Below are 19911 nucleotides of genomic sequence, written 5' to 3'. Positions count from 1 at the left end.
TGTTATAGACTCTAAGAAACGCATGTCTTTGGTTACACAGCTGGTGAATGTGAATGCGGGCCAAAATGATATAGCAAAACACCTGTGTGAATTATCTGTTGATGGGAAAAGTGTTGTGGCGTTACTAGACTCTGGAAGTGTGGTGACTCTGGTGAAAGCTAGTCTGGTGGCACTTCTGTCTGGTTCGTCTGACAAATTCTCTGTAACGTGTGTGCATGGTGACACCTGCTCGTACCTAACAGCGGTCATACTGATTTCCACTCCCTATGGGTCTGTGCAACACAAAGTGGGACTCGTGCCCGCACTGTTACATGATATAATCCTGGGCAGGGATTTTCCTCATTTCTGGCAGTTGTGGGAGAATCAGTTGCTCCTTCACGGTAGCTGTAACCGTGAATCTTCCCCCATGCCATCTGGAGGTCCCGAGTTCCTAGACGAGACCCCACAGGAAGATGTTGCTGGGGAGGTTATTGAATCTAACCTTCAGTTCCCCTTCTCAGTTATGGCGGGGGAAACTGAGGAAACTCAGCGAGAGGCGGAGGCAGACAGTCATCCAGCACCCTGCCTACCCGATTTGGGAGTTCAGTTGGATGACTTCCACAGCGAACAAATGAAAGATCCTACCCTGACTCAGGCTAGGAAAAATGTAAAAGTGATAGATGGCGTACCCGTGGAACCTGACACTAGGCTAGCGTACCCGTACATGGTTCTTGAGAATGATTTACTCTACCAGGTAGAGAAAAAAGGGGAAGACACTGTGCAACAGTTAGTGGTACCCAAACCTTATCGGCGGAAGGTACTGGACCTGGCCCACGGACATATAATGGGGGGACACCTGGGGGTACAAAAAACCATAGAAAGGATATTGCATTGTTTTGTGTGGCCCGGAATACACAATGATGTGCGTAACTATTGTGAGTCCTGTCCAGAGTGCCAAATCTCGGCACCTAAACCTCGGTTCCGTAGCCCTTTGGTACCCCTCCCTGTTATTGGGGTCCCGTTTGAGAGAATTGGGATGGATTTGGTTGGGCCCCTTCCCCGGTCCGCACGTGGGCATCAACATATCCTCGTCATCATGGACTATGCCACTCGTTATCCCGAAGCCATCCCTTTGCGTAACACTGCTACCAAGACGATCGCCAAAGAGTTGGTACACGTGTTTAGTCGGGTGGGAATTCCAAAACAGATACTCACCGACCAGGGGACTCCCTTTATGTCAAGGGTGATGAAGGAGCTCTGCAGGCTCTTACAAATAGACCAGTTGCGTACGTCTGTCTATCACCCTCAAACAGATGGCCTGGTTGAGCGGTTCAATAAAACCTTAAAACAGATGCTCCGGAAGGCGATAGACAAAGATGGGAAGAACTGGGATTACTTGTTACCCTATTTGCTGTTTGCCATTAGGGAAGTTCCCCAGTCTTCCACAGGATTCTCGCCTTTCGAGCTATTATATGCCCGTCGTCCCCGTGGACTGTTGGACGTCGCAAAAGAAACCTGGGAAGGTCAAGTCACTCCCTTTAAAACGGTAATAGACCATGTAACGCAAATGCAGGACCGGATTGCTGCTGTCATGCCCCTTGTTAGGGAACATATGTTACAGGCCCAGGGAGCCCAGAGGCAAAGTTATGATAGAGGCGCCAAGGTCCGTACGTTTGCACCTGGGGATAGGGTGTTGGTCCTAATCCCTACGGTGGATAGTAAATTTCTGGCAAAATGGCAGGGCCCCTTTGAGGTCATGGAACGAGTTGGAGAAGTGAACTATAAAGTGCACCAGCCTGGTAAGAGAAAACCAGAGCAGATTTATCATGTGAATCTGATAAAACCCTGGAAAGACCGCGCTGCCCTAACAGCGGATCTGCCCCGTCCGGTTTGCTCACCTACCATACCGGAGGTGCAGATTGCCAAGACTCTGAACGACAAAAATCTGAGGTTAAGCAGCTTTTGTTACAGAACCAACAGTTTTTCTCGGAAAAACCTGGCCAGACTAGGCTAGTGAAACATGAGATTGTCACAGAGCCTGGTGTCACAGTTCATGTGAAGCCATACCGGATTCCGGAAGCACGCCGTGAAGCCGTCTCCCGGGAGGTGAAGGCCATGTTGGACTTAGGAGTCATTGAAGAGTCGCACAGCGCCTGGTCCAGTCCAATCGTGTTGATACCTAAGCCGGATGGCTCTATACGGTTTTGCAATGACTTTCGGAAACTGAATGCGGTTTCTAAATTTGATGCCTACCCTATGCCCCGGGTCGATGAGTTGATCGATCGGCTGGGTAAAGCCCGATATATTACGACCCTGGATCTAACAAAGGGGTACTGGCAGATCCCTCTGGCCGAGGCGGCCAGAGAGAAGACGGCATTTGCTACACCGGAAGGGCTGTTCCAGTATATCTACATGCCGTTTGGACTTCACGGAGCCCCAGCAACGTTCCAGAGATTGATGGATCCAGTCTTGAGGCCCCACAAGCAGTACGCCTCTGCCTACCTAGACGACATCATAATTTACAGCGTGGACTGGGAAACTCACCTCTGGAAGGTACAGGCGGTGATTGATGACCTGAGAGATGCAGGCTTAACGGCGAATCCCAAGAAATGTCACATCGGCCTTGAAGAAGCCCAATACTTGGGCTATGTGATTGGCAGAGGAGTGGTTAAACCCCAGATCGACAAAATACAGGCAATTCAGGGCTGGCCGCAACCAGTGAACAAGAAACAAGTTCAAGCTTTCCTGGGCATTGCCGGCTATTATCGCCGGTTCATACCCAACTTTGCGGCCATGGCTACCCCCTTGACGGATCTTACCAAAGGGAGGGATTCCGTCATGGTAAAATGGACCTCAGCGGCTGAAGAGGCCTTCCACAGCCTGAAACGGGCTTTGTGCTCTCAGCCCGTACTAGTGACTCCTGATTTCAGCAGCGAGTTTGTGGTGCAAACGGATGCTTCTGATACTGGTATTGGAGCTGTACTTTCCCAGGTCAGGGACGGAGTCGAACACCCGGTCCTCTACCTCAGTCGGAAACTGAATGTGCATGAGCAGAGGTATGCCGTGGTTGAAAAAGAGTGCCTAGCCATCAAATGGGCTCTCGACTCCCTCAAATATTACCTGGCAGGTAGGAAGTTTAGGCTGGTCACGGACCATGCCCCTCTCAAATGGATGCACCTCCACAAGGACCATAATAGTCGGGTAACCCGGTGGTTCCTTGCCCTGCAGGCTTACTCGTTCACGGTGGAGCACCGCCCCGGGGTACAGATGGGGGAATGCTGATGCCCTGTCCCGAGTGCACTGTTTCAGGAGTGTCTTTGCTCGACCGGAGTGGTCTGAGCAGGGGGGGAGGATATGTAAGAGTCATGTCGGCCTGGTAGTCGGGGGCAGGTATATCTCGCCCAGGTATTTGTCCTATGTGAATTAGGCCGCTCAGTATCTTCAGGATACCGAGGGGTTAATAACTGCAGGAATAAAGGCTGACCAGCTGGAGGTTTCAGGTGTCAGCCTGGGGCACACAGAATGCCTGTCTGTGTGAGACAATGTGAGTAAGAGCTGTGCTCATGACCTGTGTTATGTTTGCTGGGTGGGAGTAGCCCCCCAGTTGTTAGATAGGAACGTGTTTGTTTAGTAAGTGCCGGACAGGCAAGGGTTTATTTTTATGATTTGTTTTCTGTATTTGCTTTCACTTTAATAAACCTGACCTGAGGTCAGTTTACCTGGAAACCTGCTGTCGCCTCAGAGTTTAATGCACAAACCACGTGACCTTTGACCCCAGCAAAGGCGATCCCGGAGTGTTTTGTTACAATACATAAAACACTTTTGGCCATGACTGTGTGTATGTGTGTGCATTATATGTAGCATATACAGTATACTGTATATATAATATTATACACACACATAACTACTGTACACTCAGGTTCTAATACACACACATAAATACATATATAGTGTACTGTGATTATCTTTGTGTCCCACAGATACACATGAGCACTGTGCATAGTTATACATACACTAGATGGTGGCCCGATTCTAACGCATCGGGTATTGTAGAATGTGTATGTAGTGCGACGTAGTATATAACACGGGCCACGTAGTATATAGCACAGCCTGCGAAGTATATTAGCACAGCGACGTAGTATATAACACAGGCACGCAGTATATAACATAGCCCACGTCGTATATTGCACAGCTACGTAGTATATAACACAGCCACGTAGTATATTAGCACAGCCCACGCAGTATATTAGCACAGCGACACAGTATATAACATAGCCCACGTAGTATATATCACATTCCACGTAGTATATTGCACAGCTGCACAGTATATAACACAGCCACGTAGTATATTGCACATCTGCACAGTATATAACACAGCCCACGTAGTATATAACACAGCCCACGTAGTATATAACACAGCCCACGTAGTATATAACACAGCCCACATAGTATATAATACAGCCCACACAGTATATTAGCACAGTGACGCAGTATATAATACATCCCACGCAGTATATAACACAGCCCATGTAGTGTATAGCACAGCCCACGTAGTGTACAGCACAGCCCACGCAGTGTATAGCACAGCCCACGCAGTGTATAGCACAGCCCACGCAGTGTATAACACAGCCCACGCAGTGTATAACACAGCCCACGCAGTGTATAACACAGCCCACGCAGTGTATAACACAGCCCACGCAGTGTATAACACAGCCCACGCAGTATATAACACAGCCCACGCAGTATATAACACAGCCCACGCAGTATATAACACAGCCCACGCAGTATATAACACAGCCCACATAGTATATAGGAATGTGGGCACCATATCCCTGTTAAAAAAACAATTAAAATAAAATATAGTTATATACTCACCCTCCTGCGGCTCCCGGATCCAGCGCAGGCCTTTAGCGATGCTCCTTGCGACGCTCCGTTCCCAGTTATGCTTTGTGGCAATAACCCGTGATCATGTAGCGGTCTCGCCTCATTGCCGCAATGCATTCTTGGGACCGGAGTGCGAGGAGCGGGAAAGGCTGGTGCGGACGGTGAGAATATAATGGTTTTTTATTATTATTATTTTTAACATTATACATTTTTACTATTGATGCTGCATAGGCAGCATCAATAGTAAAAAGTGAAGCGGTGTTTAACTCCCGCCCCAATATCGCTGATTGGTCGCGGCCGGCCCAACCCGGGATTTCCATTACGGAAGTTACAGACAAACAGATTGAAGTACCCCTTAGGAAATTATATATATATATATATATATATATATATACTGTAGATACAGTAGATATTTATATATAGACTAGATGGTGGGCCGATTCTAAAGCATCGGGTATTCTAGAAAATGTATCTACGTCACGCTGTGAGTGGAGGTTAAATTCTGCACCAGTATCGCTGATTGGTCGCGGCCAGCCGCGTAGTATATAGCACAGCCACGTAGTATGTAGCACAGCGATGTAGTATATAGCAGCCACGTAGTATATAGCACAGCGATGTAGTATATAGCAGCCACATAGTATATAACACTGCCCACGTAGTATATAGCAACCACGTAGTATATAACACAGGCCACACAGTATATAACACAGCCCACGTAGTATACAGCAGTGTGGGCACCATATCCCTGTGAAAAATAGAATTAAAATAAAAAATAGTTATATACTCACCTTCCGTCGTCCATCGAAGCTGTCCCGCTCCTCGCAATGTGACCGGCAGCTTCCGCTCCCAGTGATGCATTGCGAAATTACCAAGGTGACGTAGCGGTCTCGCTGCGGAGGCGACGGAAGGTGAGAATAGCACGATTTCTTTTTTTTTTTATTATTAGTATTATTTTTAAAATTATATCTTTTTACTATTAATGCTGCATAGCCAGCATCAATAGTAAAAAGTTGGTCCGGGATGGGGCGACACACTGGCGCTGACTGGAGGGGAGTAGGGAGGGGGCACTGACTGGAGGAGAGTAGGGAGGGGCCAATTCGCGGCCGGACTAAGCCTGTCGCTGATTGGTCAGCGACACAGGATTTCCGTTACAGACAGACAGACGGAAGTACCCGTAGACTTTTACAAACAGGTGCACAGAAGTATGGTAATAGACATAGGTGATAGTAAGTCTGTACAGGAAAGAAATATATCTTGGTACCGGGTTAGCCAGTAGATAGAAAAATATTTAGAATTGAGAGTCCTCAGTGGTTGATACCTTTTAATGGCTAACTGAAAAGATGGTAACAAATTGCAAGCTTTCGAGACTACATACGTCTCTTCATCAGGCAAAGACTAAAACAAATTCTGAAGAATCACATTTATGCACAACATAGTATAGGAAAAAAAAATATATATATATACTATGTTGTGCATAAATATGTGATTCTTCAGAATTTGTTTTAGTCTTTGCCTGATGAAGAGACGTATGTAGTCTCGAAAGCTTGCAATTTGTTACCATCTTTTCAGTTAGCCATTAAAAGGTATCAACCACTGAGGACTCTCAATTCTAAGTAAGTCTGTACACATTTTGTTACTTACACGTCGTCCCTCTGTCAGGTGCATTCTTCCATCTCCAGCAGCTCCATCCTGGGGGTCTTCAGTCCTCCATCAGCACTTACTGGCCAGATCTCCAGCTCTCGCCAGTCCTCCTGCCTCTTCACTACCTCTGATAGCTGCAGAGTGTACTCCCTGCAGTCAGTGGATCTGACACTTTTTCCTCCTGAGAAGTTCTGTCAGGTGTCTGACCCATGTGAACATCGGCCATCACATCAACCTCCCCTCCCCCTGTAGCCATTTACCACCCTTGTACTGAGGGGTCTTTACAGAGGAATGGCTGCACTCAGGCAGCATTCACACTGCAGCTCCTGCATCTGAATGGGCCAGTGCCGAAGTTTTACAATAAAGCCCCCTCAGTACAGGTGGTGGAGGTAGCTGCAGGGGGATTGATGTGATAGCTCATGTGAACATTAGGCAGTTCAGTTGTCAGAACTGCTCCGGAGGCAGCAGAGGTCTCAGATGTACTGACTGCTCAGAGGCTGTTCCCAGCAGCAGTCAGAGGCAGTGAGGAGGAGACAGGACTGGCTGAGATCAGCCATACTTGCCAGGTCTGTTCCTGCCTGCACCAGGAAGAGAAGCTGGGGGCATGTCCAAGGATTTCGGGGGCTCCTTCATCATATCAAAGAGCCATTGGCAGAGGAGTGGAAGGGGCCCTTCTCTGACGGCAAAAGGCTCAGGGACGGGCCCCCTTCCTTACCTCTTAGTGTAGATGCAGCCGCTGGCTCTATGAGAGAGTAAGATATTTGAGCAGCAGATCGGGCCCCCTGTCCTCCTGGGCCTCTGTGCAGCTGCACATGCGGTGTGTCCGCCCATGATCTGCACAGAGTTTGTATGTTCTCCCTGTATTTGCGTGGGTTTCCTGCAGGTGCTCCAGTTTACTCTGAGGCTGTGTGCACACGTTGCAGATTTTTTGTGTTTTTTTCGTGTTTTTTCACTATAAAAACACGAAAAAAAGCATACATTATGCATCCCATCATTTAGAATGCATTCCGCAATTTTTGTGCACATGATGCGTTTTTTTTCCGTGAAAAAAACGCATCGCGGTAAAAAATGCAGCATGTTCATTAATTTTGCAGATTTCCCACTATACTATTGCATTGGGAACCTCCGGAAAAATCTGCAACAAAAACGCGGTAAAAACACATGCGGATTTCTTGCAGAAAATGTTCTGTTTTGCTCAGGAAATTTCTGCAAGAAATCCTGAACGTGTGCACATAGCCTGAAAGACATACTGGTAGAGAATTTAGATTGTGAGCCCCAGTGGGGACAGTGGTGACGATGTCTGTACAGAGCTGTGGAATTAATACTGCTTTTAAAGAAAGTGTTTGTATACATAAATGTATAACATTTCAAATCGACAACTTTTTCCCAGTTTATAAATACAAGATAAATCTAATGTATCTCCCCATCCATAAGTCTGATCTATGAAAACATAAAATTATCCAGTACTGAAAACGCCGTAAAGACAAGTGAAATAAAAACATCCAAATTGTGTTTTTCATCTGTCACCGGACCACTATAAAAAAAAATGCAATAAAAAGCTATGATAACAGTATCATGACAGCTCAATTGACAGAAAAATAAAAACATTACGGATCTTTGAAAATGGCGACTGAAAAATATTATTTCTTTTTTCTAATTTCCAAATAATAATAATAAAAAAAAAAGTATACAAGTTTGAGATTGACGTAATTGTACTGACCTAGAAAATTATGTTGCCAGGCCATTTTTACTACAAGCTGATCAACATACAGCCAAAAGCAAAAAAAAAAAAAAAAAAAAAGTGGAATTTGCAGGTTGTTTTTTTTCACCATTTCATCTCACATGGAATTATTTTCCCAACTCGACATGCAAATAAAAAAACCCCTCCTATCGTGAAAGAATGGGAGAAAAATGAAAGCTTGAAAAACAGAATTGTCCATGGCTAGCAAAAATAAACTGATGTTCGAAAGCAAAGTTTTGAGATAACATAGGCCTCTTATTCCGGTGTGGTTTAGCAAATCAGCTGAAGGAACACATGTCATATATGCGGAGATATACGCTCACAAAGGAGCAGGAACATGATGTATTAAAAAAAAAAAAAAAGCAATGTGAGCTTGTAGAGTAAATCCTTAAATAGTTTACATAAGCCAAGTAAAAAGGTTATTGTCCCTTAATTTATGTTCGTTAAAGAACCTGGTGCCCGAGGTCAAAAGGTTCATTTTAAAATAAATCATGTAGGTTGAAATTGGTAGCAAGATCTGAAATCCGTAGCTATAAAAAGGGATGTTTGCATGTAGTAGTGACATATTACTGAGGGAACCCGTGAATAAATGTTGCATTTCCTCTATACCAGGAGAGGAGAACCAGCTGGGTTGGTTCTGTCTGGAAGATGAGGGAAACCAGATCAAAAAGGAGAAGCACCCTTTAATGGTTGAGCACCTTCCAGTGATCATGTCTAAGCAACAGGAATTCAAGGTGAGTTTTGGATTGCAGCCATTAGAAGCGCTTCTTGAGCAGCGTAGATCTTTTTTTCATATCATACTTTAAAATGCAGTAACTCCATCTTGACTTGGCATTCAGAGAACATAGACTGCAGGCCCATCTGGTCTTCTCAGCAAATATGTAACATACACTCAGTCAGGTCTGAGCTTCAGAGGCCGTGCACATATTTTTAACCCCAGACATCAGTGTATGACCTTATTAATAGCACTATCTTACCATCCACATGATTAATGCCTCTTCAAGTCAGCGATACCTACTGTACATGATGTAAGTGTATTTATAGAGCCAGGTATGGACGTAATGTTCTCTGACCCAATTAGTATTTCCCTGATTTATTTTCAGATTGAATGTGCCGTCTATAATCCCGAACCATATCTCAGTAGTGAAAATGATCCTGATACTCTTTCAATGCATCATGGATTTCTGTGGGTAAGTGACACCTTACAGGTTCTGATTTACAACCAGTGCTGAAGTGAAATGCATTCTTTATGTTCAATATTGTATCTGGTTAATTTACTTACCGTAGCTGTTTTCTGTTTTGAAATGTTAGAAAATAAAATGTAATGATAGAACAATGTTTAATAATCCAAACCAAAATTTATCAGTCAGTGACTTAATTAGTTGACAGTTTTATAAAACAGAAAACCTAATCATATCCTCCTGTATCCTTGTATTTTTTTAGGGAAGCGCCTAAAATAATGGTGCCTCCTAGCAGGTATGCACTATCAATATATAGAGCAGGTTCATGAGCGGAGCCTGATCTGGGCAGCGCGGATGCTATCTGTTTTAACCCCTTGGTGACAGCCAATTTTGTACTTAATGACAAGCCCATTTTTACAATTCTGACCACTGTCACTTTATGAGGTTATAGCTTTGGGGAGCTTTAACGGATCCCACTGATTCTGACATTGTTTTTCGTGACATATTGTACTTCATGTAAGTGGTAAAATTTCTTCTATATGACTTGCATTTATTTATGAAAAAAAAAAAAACCTGAAATTTGTCAAAAATTTAGAAAATTTAGCAATTTTCAAAATGTTTTAATTTTTGTACCCTTAAATCGCAGAGTCATATTGCGCAAAATGGTTAATAAATAACATTTCTACATGTCAACTTTACCTCAGCACAATTTTGGAAACAATTTTTTTTTGTTAGGACGTTATAAGGGTTAAAAGTTGACCAGCGATCTCTCATTTTTACAACAAAATTTACAAAAACATTTTTGGACCACATCACATTTGAAGTAAGTTTGGGGGGTCAATATGACAGAAAATACCCAAAAGTGACACCATTCTAAAAACTTCAGTCCTCAAGGTGCTCAAAACCACATTCAAGAAGTCCATTCTTTCAGGTGCTTCACGAGAACTAAAGCCATTTTTTTCACAAAAAAATGTATTTTGGAGCCATTTTTTTCTATTTTTTTTTCGCAAGGGTATCAGGAGAAAATGGACCACAAAATTTGTTGTGCAATATCTCTTGTACGCCGATACCTGATATGTGGGGAAAAGCCACTATTTGGGTGCATGGCAGGGCTCCGAAGGGAGGCAGCACCGTTTGACTTTTTGATAGCAAAATTGGCTGGAATCAATGGTGGCGCCATGTCGCGTTTGGAAAGCCCCTGATGTCCCTGAACAATGGAAACCCCCCAATTCTAACTCCAACCCTAACCCCAACACACCCCTAACCCTAATCCCAAGCCATCTAATCAAAAAAGAAGCTGACATGTAGGTGGCAGTACGCAGAAAACTGACCTCTCCGCTGGACCAGGGTCCTGTGACTATTTACGCACTTCTAGTGCTCTACAACTGTCACATGGAAAAGCTTTTTTTTTCAGTTGTACATTCTATCATCCCTACACTTATCAGACTAGCTTATGTATATTGTGGGATACATGTTTTTCTGGATAGCAGAGATTATTTTTTCTCATCTTCATAAAAGTTCCATCAATTTTAACCCCTTAGTGACTGAGCCAATTTTGACCCTAATGACCAGGCCAAATGGTTATGTGGTATGTTCATCATGCCACAATGCTCACATTGTACCGGCCTGCTAAAAGTGGAGCTGTAGATGCCAGCATGTAGGAAGCGGCTCGCAGGGCTCCAGTCTGGCAGTCATAGAATACTTTTCTGGCCCTTGGACTGGGGTATTGTGAATGGATTGGCCCATCTCTAGAGATCACATGTTCTCTGGTGAAAACCAGCCACAAACAGTCTCTGTTTCATACCTTAGGTCTCTTGAGGCAATACAAAGAAATGAGAATAAAAGGCTGCGTTCTTCCGAATATCAGTTGCGGATTGCACTTCCCACAGCTCCCTGACACAGACACTGAAATCCGAGCTTCAAATAACTGCTGCTTCCTAATCCTAATCCTAATTCTCTCCTACTTATTGTAGTTGTGACAATCTTTTAACCCCTTCCTGACATCCGACGTACTATCCCGTCGAGGTGGGGTGGGCCCCCATGACCGCCGACGGGATAGTACGTCATAGCCGATCGGCCGCGCTCACGGGGGGAGCGCGGCCGATCGCGGCCGGGTGTCGGCTGCATATCGCAGCTGACATCCGGCACTATGTGCCAGGAGCGGTCACGGACCGCCCCCGGCACATTAACCCCCGGCACACCGCGATCAAACATGATCGCGATGTGCCGGCGGTGCAGGGAAGCATCGCGCAGGGAGGGGGCTCCCTGCGGGCTTCCCTGAGCCCCCCGCAGCAACGCGATGTGATCGCGTTGCTGCGAGGGTCTTACCTCCCTCCCTGCCTGCTCCAGACCCGGATCCAAGATGGCCGCGGATCCGGGTCCTGCAGGGAGGGAGGTGGCTTCACAGACGCCTGCTCAGAGCAGGCACTGTGAAGCAGCCTGCACTTCTCTCAGATCGGTGATCTGTCAGAGTGCTATGCAAACTGACAGATCACCGATCTGTATTGTCCCCCCCTGGGGCAAAGTAAAAAAGTAAAAAAAAAAATTTCCAAATGTGTAAAAAAAAATTAAAAAAAAATTCCAAAATAATGAAAAAAAAAATATATATATTATTCCCATAAATACATTTCTTTATCTAAATAAAAAAAAAAACAATAAAAGTACACATGTTTAGTATCGCCGCGTCCGTAACGACCCCACCTATAAAACTGCCCCACTAGTTAACCCCTTCAGTAAACACCGTAAGAGAAAAAAAAAAAAAACGAGGCAAAAAACAACGCTTTATTACCATACCGCCGAACAAAAAGTGGAATAACACGCGATCAAAAAGACATATATAAATAACCATGGTACCACTGAAAACGTCATCTTGTCCTGCAAAAAACAAGCCGCCACACAGCATCATCAGCAAAAAAATAAAAAAGTTATAGTCCTGAGAATAAAGCGATACCAAAATAATTATTTTTTCTATAAAATAGTTTTTATCGTATAAAAGCGCCAAAACATAAAAAAATGATATAAATGAGATATCGCTGTAATCGTACTGACCCGAAGAATAAAACTGCTTTATCAATTTTACCAAACGCGGAACGGTATAAACGCCTCTCCCAAAAGAAATTCAGGAATTGCTGGTTTTTGGTCATTCTGCCTCACAAAAATCGGAATAAAAAGCGATCAAAAACGGTCACGTGTCCGAAAATGTTACCAATAAAAACGTCAACTCGTCCCGCAAAAAACAAGACCTCACATGACTCTGTGGAGCAAAATGTGGAAAAATTATAGCTCTCAAAATGTGGAGACGCAAAAACTTTTTTGCTATAAAAAGCGTCGCTGGTTTCACACTTGCGTTTTTGTCTGCAGCGTTTTTTGCACAAAAAAACGCATGCGTTTTTTCCCTATATTTAACATTGAAAACGCATGCTTTTTTTTGTACACGTTTGGTCGCGTTTTCAAACGCATGCGGTTTTTTTCTGCATGCGTTAATTTTCAGAAATACAACCTGCAGTATTTTCTTGCGTTTTTAAGCACATGCGTTTGTTTGCGTTAAAAACGCATGCATTTTTATCGAAAAAAAAACAGAAAACACACTGAAAAGCCACCCACCACCATCATTGTGATAAAGGGATCCAAACCCTAACCCTAACTCTACCCCTAACCTCACCCCTAACCGTTTAATGAACATTTTCTGACAGTCATAGTGCCACGTATTTCAGTGCCACGTATTTCAGTGCCACGTATTTCAGTGCCACGTATTTCAGTGCCACGTATTTCAGTGCCACGTATTTCAGTGCCACGTATTTCAGTGCCACGTATTTCAGTGCCATGTATTTCAGGGCAACGTATCACATATTTCAGTGCCACGTGTTTCAGTGCCACGTATTTCAGTGCCACGTATCACGTATTTCAGTGCCACATATTTTAGTACCACGTATTTCAGTTGCACGTGTTTCAGTGCCACGTATTTCAGTGCCACGTATTTCAGTGCCACGTATTTCAGTGCCACGTATTTCAGTGCCATGTATCACGTAGTTCAGTGCCACGTGTTTCAGTGCCACGTATTTAAGTGCCACGTATCACATATTTCAGTGCCACGTATTTAAGTGCCACGTATTTAAGTGCCACGTATTTAAGTGCCACGTATTTCAGTGCCACGAATTTCAGTGCCACGTATTTAAGTGCCACGTATTTCAGTGCCACGTATTTCAGTGCCACGTATTTCAGTGCCACGTATTTCAGTGCCACGTATTTCAGTGCCACGTATTTCAGTCACGTTTAGGGGTAGGGGTAGGGTTAGGGTTAGGGCTAGGGTTGGAGGTAAAGTTAGGGTTGGGGCTAAAGTTAGGGTTGGGGCTAAAGTTAAGGTTGGGGCTAAAGTTAGGGTTAGGGTTTGGATTACATTTACGTTTGGATTAGGGTTGGGATTAGAATTATGGGTGTGTCAGGGCTAGGGGTGTGGTTAGGGTTACCGTTGGGATTAGGGTTAGGGGTGTGTTTGGGTTAGGGTTTCAGGTAGAATTGGGGAGTTTCCACTGTCCAGGCACATCAGGGGCTCTCCAAGCGCGACATGGCGTCCAATCTCAATTCCAGCCAATTCTGCGTTGAAAAAGTAAAACAGTGCTCCTTCCCTTCCGAGCTCTCCCGTGCGCCCAAAAAGGGGTTTACCCCAACATATGTGTTATCAGCGTACTCGGGACAAATTGAACAACAACTTCTGGGGTCCAAGCTCTCTTGTTATCCTTAGGAAAATAAAAATTTGGGGGGCTAAAAATCATTTTTGTGGGAAAAAAAAGATGTTTTATTTTCACGGCTCTGCGTTATAAACTGTAGTGAAACACTTGGGGGTTCAAAGTTCTCACAACACATCTAGATAAGTTCCTTGGGAGGTCTAGTTTCCAATATGGGGTCACTTGTGGGGGGTTTGTACTGTTTGGGTACATCAGGGGCTCTGCAAATGCAACGTGACGCCTGCAGACCAATCCATTTAAGGCTGCATTCCAAATGGTGCTCCTTCCCTTCCGAGCTCTGTCATGCACCCAAACAGTGGTTCCCCCCCACATATGGGGTATCAGCGTACTCAGGACAAATTGGAAAACAAATTTTGGGGTCCAATTTATTCTGTTACCCTTGTAAAAATACAAAGCTGGGGGCTAAAAAATCATTTTTGAGAAAAAAAAAAAAATTATTTTCACGGCTCTGCGTTATAATCTGTAGTGAAACACTTGGGGGTTCAAAGCTCTCAAAACACATCTAGATAAGTTCCTTAGGGGGTATACTTTCCAAAATGGTGTCACTTGTAGGGAGTTTCAATGTTTAGGCACATCAGGGGCTCTCCAAACGCAACATGGCGTCCCATCTCAATTCCAGTCAATTTTGCATTGAAAAGTCAAATGGCGCTCCTTCCCTTCCAAGCTCTGCCATGCGCCAAAACAATGGTTTACACCCACATATGGGGTATCAGCGTACTCAGGACAAATTGCACAACATTTTTTGCGGTCCAATTTCTTCTCTTACCCTTGGGAAAATAAAAAATTGGGGGCGAAAAGATCATTTTTGTGAAAAAATATGATTTTTTATTTTTACGGCTCTGCATTATAAACTTCTGTGAAGCACTTGGTGGGTCAAAGTGCTCACCACACATCTAGATAAGTTCCTAAGGGGGTCTACTTTCCAAAATGGTGTCACTTGTAGGGAGTTTCAATGTTTAGGCACATCAGGGGCTCTCCAAACGCAACATGGCGTCCCATCTCAATTCCAGTCAATTTTGCATTGAAAAGTCAAATGGCGCTCCTTCCCTTCCAAGCTCTGCCATGCGCCCAAACAATGGTTTACACCCACATATGGGGTATCAGCGTACTCAGGACAAATTGCACAACATTTTTTGGGGTCCAATTTCTTCTCTTACCCTTGGGAAAATAAAAAATTGGGGGCGAAAAGATCATTTTTGTGAAAAAATATGATTTTTTATTTTTACGGCTCTGCATTATAAACTTCTGTGAAGCACTTGGTGGGTCAAAGTGCTCACCACACATCTAGATAAGTTCCTTAGGGGGTCTACTTTCCAAAATGGTGTCACTTGTAGGGAGTTTCAATGTTTAGGCACATCAGGGGCTCTCCAAACGCAACATGGCGTCCCATCTCAATTCCAGTCAATTTTGCATTGAAAAGTCAAATGGCGCTCCTTCCCTTCCAAGCTCTGCCATGCGCCCAAACAATGGTTTACCCCCACATATGGGGTATCAGCGTACTCAGGACAAATTATACAACAACTTTGGGGGTCCATTTTCTCCTGTTACCCTTGGTAAAATAAAACAAATTGGAGCTGAAATAAATTTTGTGTGAAAAAAAGTTAAATGTTCATTTTTATTTAAACATTCCAAAAATTCCTGTGAAACACCTGAAGGGTTAATAAACTTCTTGAATGTGGTTTTGAGCACCTTGAGGGGTGCAGTTTTTAGAATGGTGTCACACTTGAGTATTTTCTATCATATAGACCCCTCAAAATGACTTCAAATGAGATGTGGTCCCTAAAAAAAAATGGTGTTGTAAAAATGAGAAATTGCTGGTCAACTTTTAACCCTTATAACTCCGTCACAAAAAAAAATTTTGGTTCCAAAATTGTACTGATGTAAAGTAGACATGTGGGAAATGTTACTTATTAAGTATTTTGCGTGACATATGTCTGTGATTTAAGGGCATAAAAATTCAAAGTTGGAAAATTGCAAAATTTTCATAATTTTCGCCAAATTTCCATTTTTTTCACAAATAAACGCAAGTTATATCGAATAAATTTTACCACTAACATGAAGTACAATATGTCACGAGAAAACAATGTCAGAATCGCCAAGATCCGTCAAAGCGTTCCAGAGTTATAGCCTCATAAAGGGACAGTGGTCAGAATTGTAAAAATTGGCCCGGTCATTAACGTGCAAACCACCCTTGGGGGTGAAGGGGTTAAAGTGATCACATATTACGTTCTTGGGTGAATGGCTTAAATACCTTACAAAAAATTGGCAAGTACTACTAAGTCCTTCTACAGAGGTTTTTTTCTATTTTGATCTGTCAAATTTATTATTGTCATAGAGATCTTGTATGGCTCCAAGCCAACAAATAAGTCCATTTCTACAAATATGCACACAAAACTCTGGGACGGTAAGCCCTTAGGATATACTGTACATATTGAGGTTTTTGACAGTTTGGATCAGTACAATGTCTGCAGGATAAAACTGCATGTAGAATTAGAACAGGGAAAGTCCTAAGTGTTTCTCAGCAGTGCAGCTTTAAAGTGTAATTAACTTTTAGCTGGCATTTGAGCATAAGGATTCATGCATTTATATGTGAGAAGTAACACAACTTCTGATTTGTATCCTGCATCTTCTGAGCATGTGTAGTCGTCTTCTTCCTTCTCCTTCCTATTTCTCTCTCTCCATAGACTTCTATAACTTCAGCTGTAATCTGATCTCTGTCACCTAAAAGCCTGTCTTCACTGAAGACAGATTTCAGCAGTGAATTCAGAGAAAGTGGAGTAATAAGCATTTTTCTTTAGTGGGATATATAGCAAAGTTTCTCATCTTCACACTTGCAATCAACAGTTTCTCTTTTAAGTTTAAAATAGCGCTGTCTACTCCACTATTCATATCCCTTTCTTTCCCTGCAGGATACTGATGTATTTTATCCAGAATGGGCCAGGAGGACACTTTGTGGCCTCCATCTGGTAACAGAGGTTTATGGACTTCTGGTCTAGCGTGTATTTTGGGAGCTTTCCTGGCATACACTCTAAGGTTATGTTCACACATTGCGTTTTAGTAGAGTGTTTTTTTTTTGTTGTGCTTTTATTAAATGCAGATTTAAAACTGCTTTTTACAGTATCAGCAAAAGGTATGAGATTTCAGGAATCTCATGCACGCATATGATTTTTTTCCCTCACTGAACTGAAAAACTGCTGTATTTTTATTTTTTTTAAATCTGCAGGATGTCAATTCTTTCAGCGTCTTTGCAGCGTTTACTCACCATAGAAAGTGATGAGAACCTGATAATGCCAACTGTGTCTTTTTTACTGAAGGAAACGAACCTTATTAAACATGTACAGTAGATAAAACTCATGTACGGTAATCTGCACCAGAAACAAAAAAGCAGCAAAAATGCACCAAAACCTGCTTTTTGTAAGCAGCTTCTTTACTGCCAAGAGAGCGGGTTTTGCCTGCAAAAAAAAACATATGAACATGGCCTAAGGGTATGTGCACACATGAAGTATTATTTGCAGCAGAAATTTCTGCATCTCTTGGTAGGAAAAACGTTGCGTAAAATGCGCGAATTTATGCACATTTTTTATGCAGATTTTCCCCTTCGTCATTAGTATGGGTGAAATCTGCAGGAAAAACTGTGGAACATGCAGCAGATTTATATCTGCTGAAAATCTGCAAAAGTAGAAAAATAAGCAACATGTGCAGAAGACTTTGATAATCTCATTTACTGTTGGCATCAGGAAACCCTTCAGGTTTTGTAACAAATCTGAACAAAAAAAAAGCAACATTAACTCTACAAAAATGAAACATGTGCACAGACCCTAAATGTACCATAGATGAAAAATGAGTTATGACTCCAGCCTTTCAGGTACAATGGTAGACCTGGTGTACATTCCTTCTGGGAGGTCTAAAACACAGAAAATAAATGGCTGAATAAATAATGAATGAGTTCTCCGCATGTTACGCTGCTGAAATCATGCCCTGGCTTTTGTTTGTTTCCTGTTGTGTTTAGATTGGCAGCTGCACTAATCAGATGGGTCAGATCGCTGTTGTTTCACTTCACAACCGTAGCCCGAAGGTGATAGAATGTTTCAACGTAGAGTCACGAATACTCTGCATGGTCTATGTCCCTGAGGAAGAAAAACACAAAGTATTAGGCGATGTCCCAGATACCGAGAGTGATACTACACGAGCACCAGATGTGCCCACAATTTGCCTGGGCATGGAGGAGGGAAGGTAAATGTCATCCATTGGGATGGGGAATGTCAGAGATTAGTTTATGGCTGCTAAACTAATATCTTATCAGGGATTGTGCAGTTTTATATATCTTCCCTCCAAAAGTAACAACATCTTGAAGTAAATTTGCATGGTTTGCTAAAGATACAGAATTGAGGCTAATTGAAGTGAAGGACTTTCAACTTTTCTGGTTGCCTAGCTACTACTATTTATAACATATATATGCATATTAATATTCCTAGACCAGATGTCTTAAATCCTAACACTGTAGTATTATTAGTACCTACAGATCTTTTCAAGAGCACAACATTTCCACTTGCAAAATCTATAAGCTTGTATATAAGTGATAGCATTTAATTGACGTGTGTATTTCTATGTACGTCTGTAGGCAGGTACTGCAAAGTAAAAATTCATTAAAAATAGCAGAGTTAATAGTTTATTTGTGTCAATTATCAAAATGCAAACCTACATCCTTGGAAGATCCATGCCAAATTCCTTTAAAAACTGTGTGCATGTACGTAGAAGAAATAATGATTTTGATTTAGAGTTCTCTTTTTATAATCCACATTGCATTTTGGTACCTAATAAGCATAAATAGTTAACAATTCTATTTTTGAAAATATCCTAACTGTGCAGAAACGGTGCTGTGTGTGTGTGATAAATCTCATTTAAAGATTTTTCTGTATTTTCAGGACTATGAAAGTTGTACGTTCACACTGAAGGCATCAAAACTATGAATTAACACATGTGGAATTATATACTTAACAAAAAAGTGTGAAACAACTGAAATTATGTCTTATATTCTAGGTTCTTCAAAGTAGCTACCTTTTGCTTTGATGACTGCTTTGCACACTCTTGGTATTCTCTTGATGAGCTTCAAGAGGTAGTCACCGGAAATGGTCTTCCAACAATCTTGAAGCAGGCCCTTTTGCCTTCACTCAGCGGTCCAGCTCACCCCAAACCATCTCGATTGGTGACTGTGGAGGCCAGGTCATCTGGCGTAGCACCCCATCACTCTCCTTCTTGGTCAAATAGCTCTTACACAGGCTGGAGGTGTGTTTGGGGTCATTGTCCTGTTGAAAAATAAATGATGGTCCAACTAAACGCAAACCGAATGGAATAGCCATGCCGCTGCAAGATGCTGTGCTAGCCATGCTGGTTCAGTATGCCTTCAATTGTGAATAAATCCCCAACAGTGGAACAAGCAAAGCACCCCCACACCATCACACCTCCTTCTCCACGGTTCATGGTGGGAACCAGGCATGTAGAGTCCATCCGTTCACCTTTTCTGCGTCACACAAAGACACAGTGGTTGAAACCAAAGATCTCAAATTTGGACTCATCAGACAAAAGCACAAATTTCCACTGGTCTAATGTCCATTCCTTGTGTTCTTTAGCCCAAACAAGTCTCTTCTGCTTGTTGCCTGTCCTTAGCAGTGGTTTCCTATCAACTATTTTATCATGAAGGCCTGCTGCACAAAGTCTCCTCTTAACAGTTGTTGTAGAG

General features: G+C 42.9%; 1 protein-coding gene across 5 annotated transcripts in view; it reads left to right on the top strand.

Annotated features, from left to right (window-relative positions):
* ARHGEF10 (Rho guanine nucleotide exchange factor 10) overlaps window positions 1-19911 on the top strand; it is a 276596-nt gene that overhangs the window by 169368 nt on the left and 87317 nt on the right. For all 5 annotated transcript variants that reach the window (XM_077290065.1, XM_077290064.1, XM_077290063.1 and 2 more), the window contains 3 exons: window positions 8858-8979; window positions 9349-9435; window positions 18181-18404. In XM_077290065.1, coding sequence (XP_077146180.1) covers window positions 8858-8979; window positions 9349-9435; window positions 18181-18404 — 433 coding nt within the window. The remainder of the gene's footprint in view (window positions 1-8857; window positions 8980-9348; window positions 9436-18180; window positions 18405-19911) is intronic.

This window comes from Ranitomeya variabilis, chromosome 2 (genome assembly GCF_051348905.1).
Source record: "Ranitomeya variabilis isolate aRanVar5 chromosome 2, aRanVar5.hap1, whole genome shotgun sequence".
NCBI classification, from domain to species: domain Eukaryota; kingdom Metazoa; phylum Chordata; class Amphibia; order Anura; family Dendrobatidae; genus Ranitomeya; species Ranitomeya variabilis.
This window is presented reverse-complemented; position numbering and strand designations above follow the sequence as displayed.